Source organism: Peromyscus eremicus, chromosome 3 (genome assembly GCF_949786415.1).
Source record: "Peromyscus eremicus chromosome 3, PerEre_H2_v1, whole genome shotgun sequence".
Classification (NCBI taxonomy): Eukaryota; Metazoa; Chordata; class Mammalia; order Rodentia; family Cricetidae; genus Peromyscus; species Peromyscus eremicus.
This window is the reverse complement of record NC_081418.1, coordinates 145770315-145794574: the sequence shown is the minus strand read 5'-3', so window position 1 is coordinate 145794574 and position 24260 is coordinate 145770315. Positions and strand designations below refer to the sequence as shown.

At 43.6% G+C, this 24260-nt stretch overlaps 1 protein-coding gene across 2 annotated transcripts in view; it reads right to left on the bottom strand.

Annotated features, from left to right (window-relative positions):
• Dera (deoxyribose-phosphate aldolase) overlaps positions 1–24260 on the bottom strand; it is a 77383-nt gene that overhangs the window by 23301 nt on the left and 29822 nt on the right. For both annotated transcript variants that reach the window (XM_059256981.1, XM_059256982.1), the window contains one exon: positions 15304–15432. In XM_059256981.1, coding sequence (XP_059112964.1) covers positions 15304–15432 — 129 coding nt within the window. The remainder of the gene's footprint in view (positions 1–15303; positions 15433–24260) is intronic.

Here is a 24260-nt window from a genome sequence, read left to right as displayed (position 1 = left end):
GCAAACCATGGGGAACCCAGGGCACAGGATGACCTTAGCAAATACTTGCAGGGAGAGTCTAGAGGGACTCATGCTAGGAGAGCTTCCATCATTATGCTAAGTCAAGTAAGGTGGACTTGGAAGATCCCTTGTCTTTTGTACACAGAATCTAGACTGGAATTTATACACCCGTGTTTATGTGTTGAATGCAGACTGGAGTTGAGAGGAAGAGGAGGTGGGAGTGGGCGTAATGGAAAACAAGCAATGTGAAAGCAGGAGGGACCTGAGGAGAGGAAGTAGATAGAACTCGAGGGACACAGGACAGCAAAGATGGGAGGAAATAAGAAGAAAGTATAATGAAAACGTCACAGTAAAATCCTTTACATGGGATTCCAGCTTTAAAATAAGTAAGAGCCGGGCGGTGGTGGCGCACGCCTTTAATCCCAGCACTCGGGAGGCAGAGCCAGGCGGATCTCTGTGAGTTCGAGGCCAGCCTGAACTACCAAGTGAGTCCCAGGAAAGGCGCAAAGCTACACAGAGAAACCCTGTCTCGAAAAACCAAAAAAAAATAAAAAATAAAAAAAGTAAGAATGGCCATAACAGACACAACTTCCTGTCCCATTCTACAGGTGCAGCTGTGCACTTAGGTATAAAAATGAGTTGTGTTGAATGACTTTCTTTATTAGAACACTTAGCACTTACTATGTAGCAAGCACTGTTTGAAAAGCTTTAAGTGCCCTGGCACACCTTTAAACAACAACAATTTAAACAAGAACAACAACAAAAGAAGTCCTGTGACAGACACACTGGGACTCGACTAGGGTTATCTTCCTAGAAAAGTTTGTAGGCACCCCAGAAGAAGAAGTCGTATTCTAAGGCTAAAGTAGCCAGGAAGGAATTTCTAGAAACTTTGGGTGGGAGTAGAAGGTGACTATTCCCAGATCAGGAGGCATTCCATGACCTCTTCTGCCCTACTAGTCAGTGTTACATCTTTGTGTGTACTCAGTTATGAGCAACAGGCCTCTGGCCCTGGCTGGCGCTGCTCCAGGATGAGAGGAGTGAGTGAGGGATGCTGAGCCATGTAGTGAAGAGCTGGGAAGAAGTCAGGAGACACGAACAGGGTACCAGGACAGGTTCCTGATCCAGCAGGGCAAGCAGGAATTCCTGAAGAAGGTTGGTGGGGCTCCACACACAACCAGGTCTGCTCACTCAGACACAGTTATAACTCTGCACTCCTGACCCTCATCACAGTTTCCATCTATACAGCTGAAGAAATCTGGGTAAATCTCTCCTCTCCTTCCCCAGCTCTACCAGACTGTCCCAAGTGTTGACTGTGGTCAATCCAAAGAGATGCTCTCTTCCCTTTTCCTCTGGGCACATGAGTGCTGCAACTTAACCTTCACGGATGGAGGAGGGGCAGGGAAAGGAAGGATCAGAACCTAGGGTCTCCACTTAATGGATGTCTGTTTTATGAGACAGACCTCACAAGGTGGCAGAGGTTGGCCTGGAGCTAATTACTGCAGCCCAGACTGGCCTCAAACTCATGACAATCCTCCTGCATCGGTCTCCCAAATCTTAGCATTACAAGCTGAGCCACCATCCTTGCCCAGCTTGGACTTTTTAAAAATTATTAATAAAATATTTTTGAGTTTTACACAGATACTGTGGCACCCTAGCTGAATATGCTGCCTCCTCCTAACAGGAGTAAGGCCTAACAGACTTCGCTTATGAGCTCTGACATAGAATTTCAGACACCAGCACGGGAAAAGGGAATGACGTTTAGTTACTACAGGGGAGATTTTCTAAAATTGTCCCACTTATACCTACATTACACTCTTGAGAGTTATGAGTTCATTGTAATCATGTCTGCTTAAACATTAATCCTCCCACGAAGCACAATTTTCTGTCTACAGGACCTGACAGAATCCAGTGAGTTTTTACCCTGCTCATGGGCCTGGAATTAATAATGAGGACGACAGAAACTTTGTCAGTCTAAAGTAAGTTGGAATGATGGGCTTACACAGAGGGTCACAGATTCACATTTCTACAAGCCATGTTCTCTCTTTAAAGTCTCATTACATTTACTTATTTGTTTGTTTGTTTATTGTGCGTGTGGGGGTCAGACAACAACTTGCAAGAGTCGGTTGCTTCCTTCCAACATGTGGGTTCTGGGATTGAACTCGGGTCATCAGTCTTGGCAGCAAGCACCTTTACCCCCTGAGCCTTTTCACCAGCCCCACAAACCACATTCTTTCATAGAAGCGAGTGCACCCTGGCTGGCATATGGTACTCAGTAGCACCTCCAAAGTTCTTAGACCTTGACAACCTTTGTTAGAAAGGATGGTGCTGGAACATTGCTTAACCAAACACACCACAGTAATCAGATTTCAACTGAAGAGTCCCCAAACACACGAGCTTCCGGTCTTCCCTTGATTGTATGGCACTTATCTTCAGGGGACTAGCTTCTGTTTTGACTTTGCTTTCCTGGGAGCAATTCCAGGCCACTCCAAACACATGCGCTTGACTTTACTATGGCAAGTTTATGGAGATATGTTCTCAAGTAGACTGTATGAAAAGAAAGAAAACTTGCTATTTTCAACTTCAAATTTGTCTTTTAGCCAAATTGAATTTGAGCTCATGGAGCAGAAGACCAAATTCTCAGCTCCTCTGTTTCTTCTTCAACTAATTATCCCCAGGCTTTAACTCTTCAAACGGCTTCATGCTTCCGTTATCAAGAGCCCCCTCGTTCCCGCACTGAGACACACGCACAGATGATCTTTATAAATCAATGGTTCAAGTCTTGATTCCACAAACTCCAGAGGCAGCTCGCTCTTCACTTACAGTAGGATTTTCTTTAATTCTTCAAAAAACTTAAGACTATAACTCACCATGATTTTCTGAAATAGGACTTTATGAAGCCCTTATTTGTTGTCATTATATGAAGAATGTATTTGTAGACATCTTCTTGTTTTAAAGGAAAACAGGTATGACTGCAAAGTTGAAGTGACTTCTGGTAACTCGAGGAAGGCCGACATCCTTTCACTTTCTTAGTGCAGAGGACGCTGGGGGCTTCTCTTCGCTAGCTTCTGGGTTCCCTTTTAAATGTATTAACAAAAATGGAGAACAGCAGTGTTTACCCATAATCTTCTAATAAAGGTTCCAGGAAGTGAGAGACTCCTGGGTTTATAGAGTAAAGGAAGGACATGAGATTTGGTGGGAAGCAGGCTGTCACGGAGCAGTAAGAAGTTCTGTGGTTTAGTTTGGTTTGGTTTGGTTTTCTGCAACGGTGCCCTTCATCTTATGTGAGGTCTCTGGGGGAATTCCGTGAGCTTTTTTATCTTTTCTCTATTTGTATCTCTGAATATTTGCTGCTAGACTCAGATCCATGCTATCTGCGTGCATTAAACTGCTAGTTGACAGCACAGATAAACCAAGGGCATTTTTCTATCTTTAATTATTAAGTTGAACAGTTTAATAATGCAATCCTCCGACCGACCGAAAAATGGATTGTGTTCCAAAGTTCATAAATGCATGGTTGGCTGAAATCAAAATATATTTCTCCAGGTTGAGGATGACAATAAATGGCGGGCAAGTCCAGAATCCAAGCTTTACTCCTATAGAACCTAATGCTCGGGCCTCTGAGCACCTGTAAGCTTTCGGCAAAAAGTTCACTCAGGACATGAGAATGTCAGGAGAGTCCATCTCTGCAGCTCATTGAAACACCATCGCCTAAAAGGCTGGGGCTGAGGCTGAGGCATTCAGAGCTTTATAATCCCAGCATCTGAGAGACTGAGGGGAGTTCAAGGCCAGCCCAGATTAATTCACACAAAACACACACTTCTCCGGCAGCATGCAAGCCATTTCTGGCTCTGGGGAATAGGAAACGGGACACGTCTTCTTTAAGATCCTCTGCACACTCCCCACCCTCCTCAGCCAGTTGCTCCTCTGACGCCATCACCCCTTCTCCTCCTCCCCCAGAGCAATTCTATTGTTACTGGGTTACACATATGCACAGTTTGTTCAGAAATTGCTGGGAACCGCTGGGGTCCTACATGCTCCTAAAACAAGGTCCTAGCACCTTCACGAGGATCAAATTATAGGCTATGACATCCAATATGTTGGTCTCACTCTGTCATAAGTACAGATTCTCTTCTGGCCTCTGTGTGAGCTGTTCTTTTCTCTGAGCCATTTGTCTTAAATTAAATAAACAAATAAATAATAAAAATAAAAAGCAACATTAAAAAAATCACTGTACTTTTTCATCCTAGTCTTGAAGGACCAAACAAAGATTAATGGTAAAGTATATTTGATTATAGGGAGGAACTCGATCACATCCTGGGAGTCTGGAGTTTAAAATCAAGGCAGAAATAGGATAAGCGATAACTATGTCTGGGTGGTGGTTGGCAAGAACATGAAATGAGAAATGAACTTCAAAAATAACTTCAGCAGAAAAATATACTTAATAACCTTTCAATTTAGGAAATGCCAACTGTACTGGAAATACCTGAAAGCAGTTTTAAAGATTTTTATTTTATGGCTTGGAAAGGCATTATAATATTGAATACTGAGAATAAGAATGCAGAACGTTTTCTAAGCATCTGATGTACAGGCTAAGAAAGAGCCTCAGCACGTGATGGATGTAATGATAGGGATCGCTGCAAAAGCCAAAGCAACTTACATGCTTTTTCTTTTTATGAAAAAATAAACAGGCATGTTTTAATTATTCACTAGGATGCTAATATCAAACCAACAGCTTTCTGCTACTTCAGTGCGACATGATCTACAGTCCCTCCCAGTCCGTTGACTATTTGGAGGCTCCTCAGTTGTCCCTGCCCAATTTAGCAGCTTCTAAGCACAGGAAACTTACTTTCCGATGCCCCAGTTGGTGATAAATTTTTCACAAAAAGCAAACGAGTACACTATTCATTGTTGGACCACCAGTGAGAAAACATCATCCTGAAAATTGAAGTAAAAACATGATCTGCCTTCCCTCTCCCCCCATCACTAGAGCACTGGTACCAACCAGATCCTCATCTGGATTTCCATGTTGGACCTGGTTCATGTGTTCTAGATAGAAAAATGGCCTATTTACTCTCATGGCTTTTGCTAGATTAAAACAACAACAACAACAACAACAAAAAACTATTATTGTTTTTCCTTGTTACATGAACAGAAAAGTAAAAGGATGGCCAGTCTATGTCATGTTCTGTCATGAACCCAACCAGGGAGGGCAGTGGAGGGTCTTATACGGGGAAGCAGGGGTCCTGAGTCTTTAATTCTTGGATTGAAAACAACCTGGCTTCTCCCAAATCCTATGTCCCAACAAAACCACACTCTGTTGTTTTTTACTCTGGCTCCTCCACCCAGGACGTGGCCATTCTCAACTACTACTGCTTTCGCTTCTAACACATCTAACACATGTGATAGTTAGTTTTCAACTGTCAACTAGGCATTCTCTTCTCTACCTGGGAAGAGAATCTTAAGTGAGGAGTTGTCTAGATCAGGCTGGCCTGTGGGAATGTCCTAGGGTAGGGGTGGGGGCTGTCTTGATGGTTAAATGATGTGAGAAGACCCAGCCCCCGGTGGACAGCACCATTCCTGGGCAGGTGTTACACACAAGACTACATACATTTATTTGACTGTACTCTTTCCTGTGATGGATTACAACCTGGAATTGCCAGCTGGATAAACCTTCTCCCCTCAGTTGTTAGTTGTAAGGGTATTTCAATAGAAATGCAACAAGACAATGCCCCACAATAACACCTGCTCTTCAGGGCCTTCTTGGTGCCATCTCCTGGCCAGGCACACTCCACCTCTTCTCCACACAAGCTGGAGCAACTCTGGGACATGCAGCCTCTGTACATTGCTACAACCCAGATCCCATGACTTTCAACCTGAAAGGCCTTCTTTCACATCTGTCGCCTAAAACCCTCACAAGTGCCCCCAGCTTTGTGAGTTCTTTTGACTCCCTCAAAATGGGTTAGCTGGAGGAGGTACATGTAAATGTTGTCCCTGTGGTCCCTTCCTTCCCACAGAGCAACTTAAGCACTCTAACTTCCACACCAAACTCAGAGACGGAGATCTTTTTACAGGCCAGTTGCTATGTCACTTATTTTTCCATCCCCATTCTCTCTCATAAGCCTTCCCTCGGCCCTAGAGTAGCATCAAGCAAACATGGTAGCTTGATTAGACACTTTCTGGATAAGGCGACAGAGGGAAGAGCACCCCTTAATGTTCAGGTGGCCAAAGGGTATTGTCTTAGGGTTTCTATTGCTGTGAAGAGACACCATGACCATGGCCACTCTTTATAAAGAAAACATGTAATTGTGGTGGCTTACAGTTTCAGAGGTTTAGTCAATTATCATAATGGAGGGATGCAGGCAGATGTGGTACTGGACAAGTAGCCAAGTGTCTTGCATCTTGCAGACAATAGGAAGTGAACTGTCTCACTAGGTGTGGCTTGAGCATATATGAGACCTCAAAGCCCACCGACACAGTGACACACTTCTTCCAACAAGACCTCACCTATTCCAACAAGGCCACACCTCCTAATAGTGCCACTCCCTTTGGGGGCCACAGGCGTCCCTCCACCCTTGACTAAGCATGTTCTTCCCTCCTCAGCCTTCACTCTGAACCTTACAGATCAATCCCTCACTCCTCTCCACTCCTCAGCACAGCTCAGAACTGGGCAAGACCTCACACAAACTCCACACCTAACATGTAGAAGATGCGAGAGGAAACACTGGTCTGCTTTTACTGCAGTAAAGGTCAACAAATGATTTTGAAAAACTAGAAATACAAAATCATGCCATTAACAGAAAACAGCAATGAAACAAAACCCACTATTGCCTGTGTTGTTTAGAGTCTACACTGTGCTACAGAATGGCTGATGTGGGCCTAGTCTTTGGATTGCACACTGTACTACAGAATGGCTGATGTGGGCCTAGCCTTCGGATTGCACACTGTACTACAGAATAGGGCTGATGTGGGCCTAGCCTTTGGATTGCACACTGTACTACAGAATGGCTGATGTGGGCCTAGTCTTTGGATTAGCCTAAGGAACAGCTGACCCCACAGAGCAGTGCCTCTCAAAGAACACAGGTTCAGCAAACAACTTAGAGAAACAACTGTGGAACGGCTGATTGGTTCTATGCTAACTACCAAGGGTCCTGTGCAAGCCTGAGACCTTCTCTAATGGACTGCTGAACTGCCAGGGCCTTTGTCTCTGGACTCCAGGTCAAGATCTTGCCTGCCTAATAGCAGCACCCAGGGCCATTTTATAAATCCTTTGGAGGAACCAGAACCACCCCCATTTCCACCCAGGACCAGTTGACACCAGAATGTGCAGTTGGACTTGTCAACAGTTTAATCACGAAGCCCTTCAAGAAACCCACATACAAAGTCCCGCCTGTAGCTTGAGTTTTCCTGCCTTACCCACAGTCAGGACAAATCTTTGTCACACGCCAGTCCCACAGCCGCTCAGACCCGACCAAGTAAACACAGAGACTCATATTGCTTACAAACTGTATGGCCGTGGCAGGCTTCTTGCTAACTGTTCTTATAGCTTAAATTAATCCATTTCCATTAATCTATACCTTGCCACGTGGCTTGTGGCTTACCGGCATCTTCACATGCTGTTTGTCATCATGGCGGCTGGCAGTGTCTCTGACTCAGCCTTCCACTTCCCAGCTTTATTCTCCTCCTTGTCCCGCCTATACTTCCTGCCTGGCCACTGGCCAATCAGTGATTTATTTATTGACCAATCAGCAACATACTTGACATACAGACCATCCCACAGCACCTGCCAAAGAACCTTGGTCTAGACTGTGTTCTCTCAGTAGTTCAGCTTCTATAAGGGTTTATATAGTTTAGTTCATCACGAGTTTGGCCATTTTGCATTTCAGGTTTTCTCACTACAGAATGAAAGGTATGAGGTTAATGAACTCTTTAAATAAAAAACAAAAAATATTACTTTGGTGAATATCTTTCCATTTTAAAGATTTATTTTTATCTTACATGCATGGGTAGATACATATCTATGAACCATGGGCCTGCCTGGTGGCTGGCCTTGGAAGTCAGAAAACGGCATCAGATCTCCTGAAACTGCAATTACAGATGCTTTCGAACTGCCATGTGGATGCTGGGAACAGCACAAGTATCCTCTGCAAGAGCAGCAAGTATTCCTAACCGCTGAGCCATCTCTCCAGCCCCTATCTTTCTTATACACAGTGTACAATCCTAAGAGTTTTGTAATCATTTCAACCTAAATTATCTATCACCTATTTAATTTCAGCTAGGGATTGAACTCAGAGCCTTGCACATGACAGGCACTCCAACCAGGGAGCTACATCCCCAGGCCGCCACAGTTAACTCACAAACATTCAGTTAGTCTCTAACTGGCAAGTCACTGGGAAACCAATGAACAAGTAAAGATCTTTTCAGTGACTTACACACAAAAATGTTGCAGGCTCAATTCCAACTTGAAGACCATATTTCCCATTTGCCTACCTAGCTCCTGGGAAGACAAACATTACATATGAGGTCACTGAAGTTTATGGACTTTTTAAAAGCCACGTTAAACCTGAACAGAAAAAGCGTTCCATGCTGTAGTCCCCTCCCTCTGAGCTGCAGTTTGGGTCAGTTTAACACTGTCTTTTTTATGCTTACGCCCATTAGGGCCAGGGCCACAGAAGTAAGCTGATGGTTTCCAGATTGCCCCCCTTGCTACCTAAGTCTTTTTACTGACTAGCTGGCTGGGCAACTGAACACAGAGGGTCCTCTTTTCTTTCTTCTAGAAATGGCAATACAATCTATGGCTTGTGTCAGCCAGTTTTCCTTCATTAACACTACTTCCCACATTTAAAAAAAATACATCTTTTTTCATTTATTTGTTCTTACGAAGTAAACCTAGAAATCTTTAATTTTGTTTAAATCAAATAAAGAAATATTCCTCCATGCAGAAGAAAAGAGAACACAGGAGAATCTCTGGCTCCACTTTATAATATTACGGTACATGGTGCAGTCTGGTGTCAGTATTTATTTCCAGTCATTTAGTTTATGATCGAGAATAACTTTTGATTACTGATGCTCGTAGTATTTCTCACTCTGTCTTGGACTGTTTGAGGATCTGTATTTTTATTACAAAGTCCAATAAAAATAAAGTGAAAAACCCACAGGTCCCAAAACTGATTCCTGGCTTGGGCTGTATGTCACTCTTTTCCAATCTGGAAGGTATTTCCTCTGCCCATAAGTCTCTGTCGCTTGCTCATAAGCAAATTTATCTCCAAATGCCTCATTCTTTATTTTAGCCATTAATCTCCCATTGAGAATCTTACCAAATGCTTTTTGCAGATAAAAATATTTAATGTTTCCTAGATTTCCCCATTCCACATAACATATATTGCTAAAATGGGGGGGAGGGGGGTAATCAACCTTTTGTCCCCAAATTCAAGTTTGTCCGTTTGATTCTACATGTTTTCCTCAGAAGCAAGAAATCCTATTTCTTTTGCTATGGATTGAATTATGTCTAAACAAAACTGTGTCAAATTTGTCCAAATTATGTCAAATTTGAAACCCTAGATTCCTCCAAAAGTGAGCTTATTTGGAAACGAGGCGATGGCATTTGTAATCCGTTAGGATGAACCCACCCTGAGGGAGGTGGACACTGTCTGGCTGGAGTCCATGGAAGTCTCAGGCACAGAGAGAAGACGCCACATGACGGCAGAGGCTGCGGTTGGTGTGGTGGGACCACCAGCCAAGGGAAATCAACAGCCACCTTCTTTCCTTCCTAGAGCTTGTATTCCACACTCAGCAAAGGACAGCAAGGCAGGGAGCGGGGTCAACCTGCCGAAATACCCCTTGTGGGGGTAGATAATGGGTGGGGTGAATATTCTCAATGTCTGTTGAGGGCCTGCGTTTAAACTTCCTCCCCCGATGGGATGGCAAGTTAGTTTTCACCCTGTAAGCGCTTTAACTGCCGGGCCTAGTTAGGAAGAATAAATAAGGCACCCTTAGAGCCCTGACCATGCAGGCCCCAGCTTCTGCGCCTCTCTCACTCTCCCCTGAGCCAGCCAGCAGCTCCCTTTTGTTCTGATCAAAAAACCAACACAACGCTGGCTCTCCCTTCCAGATCTACCTGTGAACTCTTACAAACGTCCACGTCACATCACCGCCTTGCAGGGCCTCAGAGCTGTCTTGGCAACACAACCTGGGTCACAGTTACAGGCTGTTAGCCAGGGCCACAGCATTTTAACTCAACTGAGACCACTGCCAAAACTACAGTGATTTAGTGCCCAGAACTAAGGTTGATTCTTGTCGTCCCCCTACCCACAGCTGATTCAGACACAACCTGTACTGAGGACTACTCCTCAGTCATGTGACTACATAGATCCTTCCTGCGAGCCCCTGCAATGCTGCTGTCGGTCTGTCCACACCATATAACTCTTCTAAATAGATCTAATAAATAATAAAGGGCAATCCACCTCCCTGTCCCCCTTGAGCCCCAAACCAGAAACCTTCCACAAATGATCTTCTAGCACAATGCACCTCTATATTCTTATGCTTTCTCCAGTGGTAAATCTGCAGTAACAGCTTATCTTTTCATAAGTGAAATATGTTTGCTTATGAAAAACAAGATCTGATTTTAAAAAGGAAAAAAAAAAAACCAGGCTGGCACACCACAGGGATCAGAACGCACCATCTGGATCAATACTCCTTGAGCAAGGAAGACACGCAGCACGTGACAAGGGACTCGTGTGACTTGTGACAATCTTCTGATGTCCTGTGAATCATATTCATCATATTTAAGTTTTAGGTATTAATTTACTATTAATCACTGCATGGTTTTAATGTTCCAGCTTCTTGTGATCCAAGTGAGCTTCCATGACTTTCCCTTTCTGTCATCATTTAATGTCCTCACTTACATTATTTTCCTCCTCACCTCGCTCTTCCTGCACTGCTCTGATCCTACTAGGCTGAATTTCCAATCACCCATTCCCCCTGGCTCCCGCTTTTCTTTCTTTTCTTTTCACTTCTATTTCCTCCACCTTGCAAAATTCTGGCCAAGTTCAAAACTCATTCTGCATTCCTTCAAGGTGCACTCTCCTCCGGTCCCGTTTTTTGTTTTTTTTTTTTTTTTTGCGAATGCTTTCTGCACAGATCCGCATCAGCAGTTCAAACCCGATGACATTACGATTGCATCTTCAGTGCGTCGCCACTCCAAACTTATTTATCACGCCTGTATTATTCCTGAAGATAAGGTCTAGAATAACCTGGAGGAGAGCTCGTTAGCTGTTGCCTGTGTGCGGACAGCCCTACGTTCCCAAAGATAAAGGCAGTTCTACAGCCTCACGCTCTCAAAGGGTGCAGCGGCTGGGCTCTGGCAGGAAGCACAGCAGCCTACTTCCCGCTTCTCTTCCCTGTAAGCATCCCTCCGCTGCTATCATGCCATCGTTTATGGACTGCTTGATGAAAACAAAGTGCAGCTCCTCCCCACCCCATTCTCTTCCCCTCAGATTGCCTACTCTTCCCTAGCTCTTCCTTTATTTGAGTTTCTCACCAGATTTCCATTAATTCAATCAAAGGCCCATGCAAATCATCCCCTCCAGAAGGACCTCTGAATTCTCACTCTTCAAACCTCGCACGGGCCCTAAAGAATGCCATGGGTGCAGAATCTCTGGGGCAGGTGTAAATGAACTATTCTTTTTAACCCCCTGATTTTTAAAGTTGATTTTCACTTCCCTATCAGGTGCCTGGTGATCTAGAGCCGTGTGATAATTTCATGTGGCTGCCTGTCAGAAAAGCTCATGTGGCTGCTAGAACTTCTAAGGTACAGAAGTTTCGAGAGGTGATGGGTGTACAAGGCCAGGAACTGCATCAAAACTACAGCTAACGGATCACAACTCATGGTGAGTCTTACCCAGATTCCTTTTACAGCTCTCTTTTCTAATGAGTTCATATCTAAAACTTTCTAACAACCCTCTAAATACAAGCTCTGGGGTGGGTACAGAAAAGCACATCTGAACGTGACATCCCCTGGGAACACAGTCAACTGCTTTTGCAAAGCGATACTCTGAATAATGCCTCTAAGAGCATAGCAGAAAGATTCAGTTGTGCCTCCTTTCGTACTAATAGGACAGTACAGAAGGCATGCTGAGATTGCAATCACTTGTAAGGTTACTGACATAGTTTACAATGTATTCTCATACCTTAATTCAATTGTTTGATAATCACATTACTTTAATTGCGCAGTCAAGTCATGCAGGGAAAGAAGAGCCCAGCTCTTCCTCTAACTGTGCTTCTTCACCAGAAATATTCTCAAAGAATATTCGACAGCTTCATACAAAAGTAGGACCCGAATCATTTAGTTGACTCTCGACCTCCTTTCTGAGGCTGTCATGGGATACTGTACCGAGCACTTATTAAATACAAACGGACTTGGCTCACAGGTCTGGAGCCTGGGATGTCCAGGAACAGAGCATTGGTGAGGGCCTCTGTGCTGCTTCAAACAAGGCAGCAAAGCACACAGGAGACAGAGGGGGAACACGGGTGAGTTAAACAAACGCCACACTAGCTCACACCCGTGGAATGGCATTAATCTACACAAAAGGGCAGATGTGAGAACTTCTCGAGGTCCCGCCTCTTAATACTAGCACCTTGGCTGATGTGAAGATGGGGGTATTAAAACTGGTATGTCAACAAGGGTGATATAACTCAATGGTAGAGTGCTTGTACAGCATGTGCCCTGTTTGAACCCAGTTTCAAATCCCAGGAACACACACACACACACACACACACACACACACACACACACACACACAAACACAGGAAAATCTAGTGTGGTCCTGATGGAAACCAGGAAGGAGGTTCTCAGAAAACTGAAAACACAATTGCTATGTAACCAGCTGTGTCACACCAGCATATACACCCAAAGAAATCAAAGTCAACACAAACAGAGACACCAGTGTGTTCATGTTTACTCACAACGGCCCAAGAATGGAGCCAGACTAGATGTTTAAGAAAAAAAGCAGTATCTATACACACTGTGACTTTATCCAGCCACATCCTTTCTCTGTGTGGACTCAATACACTTCTCCTATGAAAGCAGAAGAGGAACCATTAACATGTGGGAGGTGAAGAGGTCTAAAAGACAAGGAGGGTAAGAACAAGAGACAGTAATTCTCGTGTATGGAATATATGTGTAAATATATGTATGTACACACACACACACACACACACTTTAAACAAGGCAGAGGGGAGCTGGCTTTAAGGAGGGAGGGAAGGGACAGAGGGCAGGGACGAAGGACAAGAGAATAATGGAGAGAGTCAAAATGAATAGAGTCCAATGATAATGTGTGTTTGAAAATTTCATCATGAAGCCCATGATTTTCTACACCAATGAAATGGTATTCTTATTCTTATGGTAAAATCCTAAGAATAAACAGGAAGTGAGCCTGTTGATGTCTTCACAGCTATGTCCTCAACAGACCAGGCAGATAACTAAATGAACCAGACAGACAACAGAGGGCAAACTGAACAGAAAGCAAGGGGGGGGGGGGCAGTTTCATAGCCAGTTGCCCCTGGGGTAGAGTGGGTGGAGGTGGCCCAATGCCACCTTCCCTCTGAGTGGCAGGTGCAGAGAGCAGACTGGCTGACCGTCCAGAACGCACATACTTTCTTTGTGATGGTGTCACAGTCGGGGTGAGAGACACCTCAAGGGTGGCTCGGCTGTGGCCCCAATAAGTGCCTCAGCCTTGTATGCATGCCGACACAGCAGCACCCTCAAGAGCTGTACCACAAATGGCTGCTGGCATACGGGACTGCAGTTCCCGGCAGGTGGCCTCAACTTTTACTTTGTTGTCTGGACTAACAGTCTCTTGCTTTGTCAAAGAATACAAAAGGGGACCACATGTCCAGCTCACACACTGAGAGCCTTTACACAGTCCCTCTGAGTTACAGTGAGCCTTTTGCTACTGTGGACCTTTGAACACCAGCATCCCAGAGAGCCCCACTGTGCAAAGCTGTTGCGCAAAGCACTCCTTCCTACTTAGCCTTGGATTTTTAGAAACTCGGTGACAAAAGACACAAATGGTCAAAGACATGACGGCATCCAGCAGCAGTGACCAGGCCCTAGCGCCCTTAGAGTTCCAGGGGCCTGTCCACTAGGCCCGACAGAGCATTCAAAAGGCACACAGAGTAAACACTTATAGGGGCACCACAATGGATGGCCTGAACCAGAGAAACTGGGCACCTTCGTCCCAATGCGGGGCCCCTCCAAATCCAGCTCTCACCCCCCTTCACAGTAAGGCATGCCATCTAATAGAGACTTAACCGAAAGGATTTGGGGCTCACAGGGAGAGGCTGATCCAAGCGGTGGACGAGGAAGTGGTGCCGGACACTGGTGTGGCTATACTGATGCCAAACATGCCGAGGATGGCCATTCTGGCAGAAGGCCTTCTAGGCGGGGGGCCCAACACAAACGAAGATGAAAAGGCTCTGGATGCCAGCAGCCTGAGGAAGCTTCCAGCCGCTCTACACGGCTGACTCTAAGGGGTGAAGGAAAATGAGATGGCAGAAGGCACAGACAGGGACCCAGGAAGTCACTCCATCGGCAAGAGGACTACGAGATGTTAACGAAGCAATGCCATGACCAAATCATCACTTCAGAAAGATCATTTAACAGCACAAAGGTGAGAAGATGGCAAGGGGCCAAAAGTCGGGACAGAGAACTGCACTGAAGTCATCCAGTGGGGGAAACACGACCGCAGGACCGCTGGTGTTGTGGAGGTCAGGAGTATAGCTGAACTCCAACTAGAAAGCTCACAAGTGGATCCATCTGCTGTGCGTGCACACAGCAACGACTCAACATCTACGTGAAAGCATGAAAAACAACTCCACGCTAATTCTTATTTATATTTGCAGGAACAAAAGCAGAAGCCGCTTCAGAGAGCACAGAGGCAGACCTCGGAGAAAAATTCAACCCTTAACTCACAGAGAAATCCTGCCCAGCATGTGCTGATGAATGAAAAATCAAATCACACAGAAGGCAAATTGCTAACAAGAGCGCCATCTACTGCTACCTAAGGATAGTGCAGCAAAAAAATGCCATGAGCAAATACACACACAAACAAGCATAAAGGTGTAGGGCAGCCCAGTCTCTGACCACCTCACTCTGTGTATGTACGCACAAGACGTCCCATCTCTCCTGCAAAAAAAGGGGTTTTTTCCCAAGGGGTTAGCACTTTCAATAACATGCAAATGATTTCATTTGCTCCCTTCTAAAATCCTCAATCCAGCAGGAACCCCGTCTGAATACATAAAACTCACCTGCCATCATTGCTACCAGGCTGGCTTTGTAGACGTTGGTGAGAGAGCCGAGTTCTCCTGTGGCTAAGATGGTCTTGAGATGAGCCTCCCCACAGGCCTTTCGGAACTGACTGATCTCATCGTAGAGGGCTGGGGAAGAAAACCATTGAGACAGTTACAAAGCAGACAAGCGCTTGGCAACCCTTCAGAGCCAGAGGAACCCACTTCAGATTTAGGAAACATAAAACATTTGTCACTTACTAAACATCACCCCAATTTAATATCACCCACAGCATTCTGCTACAGTTCACATCCTGCTACAAGGAACACCAGGTTTGCTACCATAAAACTGTTTCTAAGCCCTGGCCTAGGGGTCTAGAGTAATAAAGCTTCTTAAATATCATTATAAGGACATGCAAATTATAAATAATTTCTACCTTTTCCATATGATTATGACCTGAGGGAGAAAATAAAACCAAATTTATCTGCCACTCATATAGTTACTATACCACTTTCCAAGCTAGAGAAAAAAATCCTGGGGTTCCTATTAATTCTACTCAGAGGAAACATGTTCTCCTGTTAGAATATAAAGTAACTCTTTCTTGGGAAATTATCAATGGTACAGCAAGAACAGGCTGCCCACTACTGAAGAAAGTTCACGCGCATATCCCTGACTAGGAGGTGAAGCGCCTGGCCAGGTAACGCTGGATGTAGATGACGAAAGCTATTGGTGTGTGCACTGACGTGGCTTTCAACTGAGCCCAACCCAAGATCACTTCAGGCCTTCGAGAGCTCCAAACAGTACCGGAAAACAGCGTGATACGTTGATTAAACAGAAAGACAGACAAAACAAACAAAGATATGTGCATATACACATACGACAAGATAAATTAAGGAAAGCAGTTCAAGGTAACAGAAACCAATGAGCAACAAAACAGAAACAAAAATATAAAAATATATAAAACAAAAATAAAAATACTAGTAAAAAAACAAAAATGTTGGTAAACAAAACCAATGAGTATCAAACTTTTCAGAAAAACTATTTAACAATCTTCTGTCGATAATAGTAGGGATTTTAGCTTTAGCAGCTTATCATACTGCCCGCCTGACTCTAAACTCAGGAAATGGAAAATCCTACCAAGAGGACCAAAGTGGTGTGTCTTAGGGGAAGCTGTTTTACACACAGGTGCCAGGTAAGACTGAAGACTTGCCACCACCAGATTGTCCCCACACGTCTGATGTGACACCACTGTCTACCTCCAGCCCCCTGCCCATTTTACCTGACTTGTGGGAAATCCATCTGACCTAAGTGCCCACCATGACACCTGTATAAGAAGGTCTTAAATCATAATCTCCTACAGTTGATATCTCCTACAGTTGAAAGTCACTCTGAGTGAAAGAATGTTTCTTGGTATTAAATCTAAAAAGAGGACATTGTTCTTGAAGAGCAATAGGCAAGGTGACTTATGGTCTAAGAACCCAAGAATGCTAACCTGAAGTTAACTTCTGGCTTAAAACTCTCCAGTAAGCTAATACCCTGAAAGCAGGCTTCGCGGCAGACAGAGGCGAGCTGAAAAACCGGCAGGACCTCAGGCAACATTTCTCTCCATCGTAATCCTGTCCTTAGAGTATAATACATACCTTATAGGGTTATTATGAAAATTAAAGGGGTGTGTGTGTGTGTGTGTGTGTGTGTGTGTGTGTGTGTGTGTGTAGTACTTTGCATATTGCCTGGCATGTTGTGAATCCTCAAAAAGCTCAAACATCACTAAGAAATTTAGTGTTTTAGTATTTTGGTAAAATGAGTTCCCATCTTGTGATGTCTAATAAAAAACAAATCTTATTCCACAGCCTGACCCACTCCCTATAGGGACCAGAAACTCTACTGTATGGATAAAACCTTGAAAAATATTTAATTACAGCTTTTGTTAAAGTAAAATGATTTGAACAAAAAATTTTAAACCATTGATTATGATCATGTTTATGGAAAGAAAATACTACATTTTTTAAATGAACATAATTTTTTAATAAGCAGGTTTTATTTACCTGTAGTTAAATTAACAGGAAAACTCAATGTATTTTATGACTTCACCATTTGGAGGGTATGTTCTTTAACTCATAACCCAAATGGAAGGGTTCCAAAGGGGTTACCTGTGCCTTGGTACCCATTCTCAATGTGCCAATTTGTCACATCGTTTTACTAATTTTGTGACATAACAATATCATACATTACTGACAAAACATCTTTAGAGCTTGGTTTTATTCTATTTTTTGTGCACACGGTGCATAAGCAGGATGGTGGAAGACACTGGGCGTCCCTCTTTGCCACTCTCTGCCTTATTCCCTTGAGACAGGGTCTCTCATGGAACATGCAGTTCACTGATTGCCTCGCCTGGCTGGCCAATGAACCCCAGGTATATACAAAGGTTGCTTGTATATACTGTATACAGTTATTGTACTTTCCACATTTGGAAAGCCAAGCGTGATGACACGCACCTTTAATCCCAGTACCAACCATAGAGACCTGGAGGTCTGTACAGACAGGCAGTGACAAGGAAGTGAGGTAGCTGGGCTAAGAGCCAGTGAGAGGACAGAACAGCAAGGCAATAAAGGCACGGGTAGACAAGAAGTAGCTCACTTTGGAAGCTGCAGAGTTGGTGAGGTAAGGTTGGCTGGTGGCTTTCCCTATTTCCCTGATCTCTCTGCAGCTTTCACCCCTATATTTGGCTCAGTGTTTTTTATTTAATAAGACCGCTTAAAAATTCATCTACAGCACGTCTCTGTCTCTCCAGAGGTGGGATTACAAACAGGGACCACCATGCCCTGCTTTGTTATATGGGTTCTGGGGCTCAGACTCATATCCTGTGTGCAAGCGCGTTACTGCTTGAGCCTACCTCTTTCCGCTCCAATCTGAACTCCTTCAAGAACACAATATACCTCTTGGGAAAGAATCTAAGAAAGCAGTCTTGGGGAAAGTTTACAATATATCATTTTTTCTTTTATTTGTATAATTATTAGGCTTCTGTCTACTGTATGCCTATGTACGGGAGGCGTACGGGAGGCGGGGGTGGGGGGAGTCGGAAGACAACCCCCAGGATGGTTCTCCCACCATGTGGGCAGGAATTGAACTTGGTTATCAGGATGAGGAACAGACCTTTAGCCACGGAGACATGGCTCTGTCCCATTTTTTTTTTTTCTTTTTCCTCTGAACAGAAAAGACTCTGGAGCTAGCACAGCTCCTGTTATTTATGAGTTGTATAAGTGTGATAGAATTACTCCATTTCTCTACACTATTTACTCAAAGGGGCTAGTTTGCTCATGTATCTCTGGAAGATTCAATAAAATAATCCATGTGACTTCAAGAGAATGAGCAATTCATAGGCATTTATTCTTTACTAATAGTTTCCCATATTTTCCTTATATACTTCCAGAGATGCAAAAACAACTTTACAGGCTAAAACAAACTAAGAATTGTCCCAAGATTTATGAAACCATAGTGAGAATTTACAAATGTTACACACAAGGAAAACCACCCACTTCATCACAGCCCAAGCCAACGAAACCACAAGAAGCACTATTAGTGCTCGGGTAGCTTTACGGACCGCACCTTGACGTTAGTGACAGACACTGGGAAACTATGGTACATGCCAATCAAAGAACTTGATGGCTGAAATATAACCCAGCCACACTCAAATTATGTCTTACCACACTCAACGGATTCCTCAGGACACAAATGAGTGAAGCAAGAAGAATGTGACACCCTCTCCTCATCTCTACCCGCCCCTCCCCACTCCCACCCCCACCCCCGAGGAAATGACAGGAATATGGTACAGGTCTACTGTACTGCTGAGTGGACAATGTTACCAATGACGACATAAAGGAAAGAGATGCCCCTTCCAACACAATTCTCCATGAGGTATGATTACTCAAAGAAGTTTTCAAAGCATCTTCCTTTCAAAATACTGAGTTTCCCGTACATCATTTGAATCACCCCGTAAGACAGCTGACAGTCACTGCCATATTTCAGACACGAAAGATGCAATGTGCAGAGATCCTAAAATCTTATCCCTAGTCCATAACATGTCTTCAGATTCTGAATAAGGTTGTACTTCCTCAGGCTGGAAAGATGGCTCAGTGGTCAAGAGCACTGGTTGCTCTTGCAGAGGACCCAGGTTTGAGTCCCAGCACCCACATGGTGATTCAAAATCATTCAAAATTCCAGCTCCAGAGGATCCGAAGCTCTCTTCTGACTCCTGTGAGTACCAGGCAGGCACACAATACACAGACATATGTGCAAGCAAAATACTCATACACATAAAAATAAAAAATAAAAGATTGTACATCCTCAAATATTTCCAGTGCAGAGTCCCATACACACGTGTATACACACACACACACACACACACACACACTCACACTCACAAACACACACACAACACACAAGTGGATACTACAAATGAAACACATTTTCCAGAAACAAATGGAAGAACTTCACAAGTAATCAAAAGCTAGATTCTGAACAGAGGACAACTCTCATCTAGTTTAAATTATTCACTTACAGTTGGGCACTGAAATCCTGGCTTTCATTCCAGGGTATGAAAAGTTCAAAGGTCATTCAAGAATATAAAATAATTATTTTTGTATACTTCCATATATTAACATTTTTGAGGTCTAAAGACAGTTCCAGAATACACAGAGAAAACAAGCCAGGTGTGGTGGCATTCGCCAACAATCATCTTAGCGCTGGTAGAGACTAGAGGGTCCCTAGGGTGGCTGCCCAACTATCCTAGACGAATCAGCAAGCCAATGCCAAAAAGAGACCCTGTCTCAATAAATAAAGTGGATGGCAACCAAAGAATGACACCTCGGGCTGTCCTCTGGCCTCCACATGCGCGCGCACGCGCACACACACACGCACACACACACCATGTTTTAATTCTTCCGAGGCCTCTGGCAGAACAAAGCACTGCAGTGCTCACGGTTTCTATCAGGACTTTCCAGAGCCTGTGTCTGTCTGCTAATTAGTGATGTCACTTGACAAAGTGAGTGAACTTCCCAAGCTCCACTTTTCTTCATTTCACAGCCGTTTTTTCAAGTTCCAAGAAATAATGTAAAAGCAATTATTCAGATGATTGTGAAAGTAATCAATTAACTGTGCTTCTTTCCGATCCGCCTTTAATAACAGGCACACGGAAGATGGGGAGTAAGCTCTGGTTTACTCTAACAGCTTAAGCTGTTGGAACTGAGAGTGCGGGCCTTGCCACTGACTTAGAAAGACAGCTCAGAAAGCGCCTCGGGACAGATCTCTGAGGAGAGCAGAGGGACAGGCATTCTCAACCACCACAGCCTTGAGAGCAGACAGGCAGAAACTAGTACGTCACAGTGGGGTTGGGGCACCTCTGAGGGATGAGGATGGACTCCGTCTGCCATGGGAAGTAAAGGGCACTCTAACCAGTGAGTGCTGGGAACTCTGGGAGGTCTGCTGAGTACAGTCAGCGTACTGGGCCGGGGCGATGTTCAGGGTCTCCAGAATGTCATATACAATGGAACTGACCAGGTGAACACTGATCAAATAGGTGACTATACTGAACCTCATGGGAACAAGATTTCTCAGTAACATGAAAAAAAGGACACAAATATGGGAAGGGGGATGTAAGGATAATACCTGAGGTTCTGGATTATAACAGAGATTATCTGTGAATTCATGAGCTCTAAGGCACATACATACATACACATATACATACATGCATGCATACATACATACGCACAAAGGAAAAGGCACGCAGGCAGACAGATGGAGACACACCTATAGATGTGTGTTCAGGAATGTTGTGTCTACGCTTACACTCAAGCATTTGCAAGGTCTGACCACTTGAGCACACCTAGCAACAACAGCATCTTAAAAGTGGTGCGTGCATGCGGCATCCAGATCTTAGTTTCCTCGAAGAAAGGGATCAGAGCTCCTGGAAAAGAGGGTCACGGCTTTAAAGAGTCAAAAAAGCCCGGATTATCTTTCATAACAGAGAAAAGTTCTAAAGAATGATGGGAATATTGAAAGGACACAGGAGCTGGTTTGAAGTAGCTCCCACGGGCCAAATATCAGAGAGTATCAAAAATAATAATGGTATTATGACCTAACAATGGAAGGGAGACTGTGAGAGGAGGAAGGAGAGGGATGGGGAGAAAGACACATGAGTTCCTCTACATAGTCACACGAATGTCCTGAGGGGAGGGCGTGGCCTACTGGGGGGGGGGTTATGAGTAAGCATGAGGGTGTGCATTATGAAAATGTCATAGTGATAGTAAAAAGATTACTGCCAAGTATAAAAGAAATCTGAGTTCTTACAGAAAGGAAGGAGAGAAGGGAGGGGGAAACAGAGAAGCAGGAAAGGAGGGCAGGACGGTAAGTTTAGAAGAAATGATGTAACTATGAATTGCCATTTGGCAACAACTATTGGGATAATAACTGAAGAGTTACCAACGGATGGTGAAATTCTGGATACAAGTTGGATCAGAACTGGGATATTAACATAGTCTGAAATGATAGCTATTCATAATCTACATTAACTACCTATTAAAATGAAAAATATTTACTAATTTTATGCTGGAGAAATTTGGCAGAAATCATCCTAGCCCAGTAAGATTTAACGTCCTTAAGAACTGGACAGATTAACTCCCTGTGACCCCAAAAGAACAGGGAGAAACTTCAGCATGTATTCCTATCAAAAATACATAACTTGAACCTAATAGACGAAAACTCCAAACCAATCTGAGCTTGGGCTCTGTGTGGAGCCCAGGCCGGTCTCCAACTTGCTCTACAGCTGAGGATGACTTTGAACTCCATCCTCTTGCCCCACCACCCACGGGCTAGGTCTGCAGGCGTGCATCACCACTCTTGTGTCATGAGATACTGGAGCTCAAACCTAGGCTTCATGCATGCTGGACAACCACTTTGCCAACTGAGCTACATCCACAGGCCCTGAAATACAGCTTATAAATCAGTAATAACAGAGGCCTATACTCTTCAAAAACAAGAAAAGAGCGGGGGCCATTCCAATAAAGAAGAAAAAAAGATTCATAAAGATGCCATTGGGTGCCTGAAAAATCTGAACGAAGTCTGTTCATCTAATGGTCAAACACGACATAATACTGTGGCTTGGTGTAATTTTGCCTTCATTGCCTGAGAATACACAGCAAAGTATTCAAGGGTGATGAGTCAACAGGTACATAAATTACTCTCAAATACTTTATAAAAAGTATACATATATATTATATGTATATACATATCATATATGTGTGTGTGTGTGTGTGTGTGTGTGTGTGTGTGTGTACACAAGCAGAAAAGGAAAACAAAAAAGCTAAACAGATAACAGAATTTTATAACAGGAGAAACTGAGTGATGCATAAACTTCAGTTCAGCACACTATTTTTGTAATTTTCTGTAAGTTTAAATAAATTACGCAAAACTAAAACTTAAAACTGAATTTGATATTTTTTATAGTTTGTTTAGAATCTAAGTATTTTTCTTATGGGAGAGCTTTTGTGACCACCAACCAGTCTATGGTGTTGAAAGTTTCTGAAACATGGTTTTATATGGAACATATTTTATAACCTGCTTACCCTTATGTTACAGCTTCCTTTCTATGTTTTTACATAGAGGTCTATGACATAATTTTTAATGGCCATACAATCTTCCATCATACAGATGAAAAATGTACTCAGTCATTTTCCTGTTGTTAGAAGCCTAAGGTTCCAGATTTTGGGCTATGATAAACAATCCTTCAGTGAAGTCCCGACAGGAAGGACCTTGCCTACCTCATCACTCTATACCCTAGAGTCATTATTATTGTTTTTTCTGTTCACACACTTCCAAGTAATGTATGTTCATTGTTAAAAATTCAAACATTACAAAACTGAGAATTCCTCATTTAAAGAGAAAGAAAGAACAATTCTTGACACGTACCAGAAAACTAATAATTTGGAAGGCGAATATAAAAGACGACTGACAAATAAAAACAGAATTCAAACACCACGACTGCAAATTAGTCAGAATAATGCAAAACTTAACAAAACACACACACCAGCGAAGTGGCTGGCGGTGAGGCCACGTGAAAATCTGATAATAAATGTTGTGACTTATAATGAGGCTTTCAGGATTTTGAAGGGGGTGTACCAGAAGCCCAGGATATATCACACTGCAGGTACTTAATCAATATTGTCACACAACTCACAGGAGTCATCTCCAGCCTGTCCCTGGGGTCCCTCCCCCTACCACCATGCTGACTAGGCGTGGAAGTCAGAACCCAACCTCTGCCCATCATTCCTGGTTGGAAACCAGGTGAGGCTGTGTGGGTGGAGTGTCTATGACAGCAATCAGAGAACTCAGTCTCCCCAAGAGGCCTGTGTGCATCAACAGCTTGGGTAGGGGGTGGGGGCGTGGACAGGAAGCAGAGTCTGATTGCATTGTGGTCTTGTTTTGCTTTTTTTTGTTTGTTTTTGTTTTTCCTAACATCTATTTTTTTAAACTGATAAATAAAAATACAAAAATTGCTCCAGTTAATGGGGTACCACGAGATATTTCAATGCATGTATGTTTTGTTTGATATTTATGTCAAAGCAGACATATCTATCTCCTCAGACACTTGTCATTTCTTTACAGTGAAAACACTGAGAATTTTTCCTTTTAGCTTTTTGAGGTGCAGTGCATAACTGCTGTCCACAGGCCCCCCACCACGCAACAGCTCACCACAGCTTCCCACTCTTAAATCCCTAGCCTTTCCCTCAGTCTGATGACAGACTCTATTTCTGCGATGCTGCCCCCACTCCATCACCAGGAGCCATAGAACTTCCTTTTCTATTGTCAATCTCACAGCAGCTGGGAATCCACAGCATTTTCTGGAAAAGCATAGTTCTAACTGTAGAAAACCACGCTAGTTTATCTTGCACATATAAAGTAAGACTCCAAGTCTTTAGATACC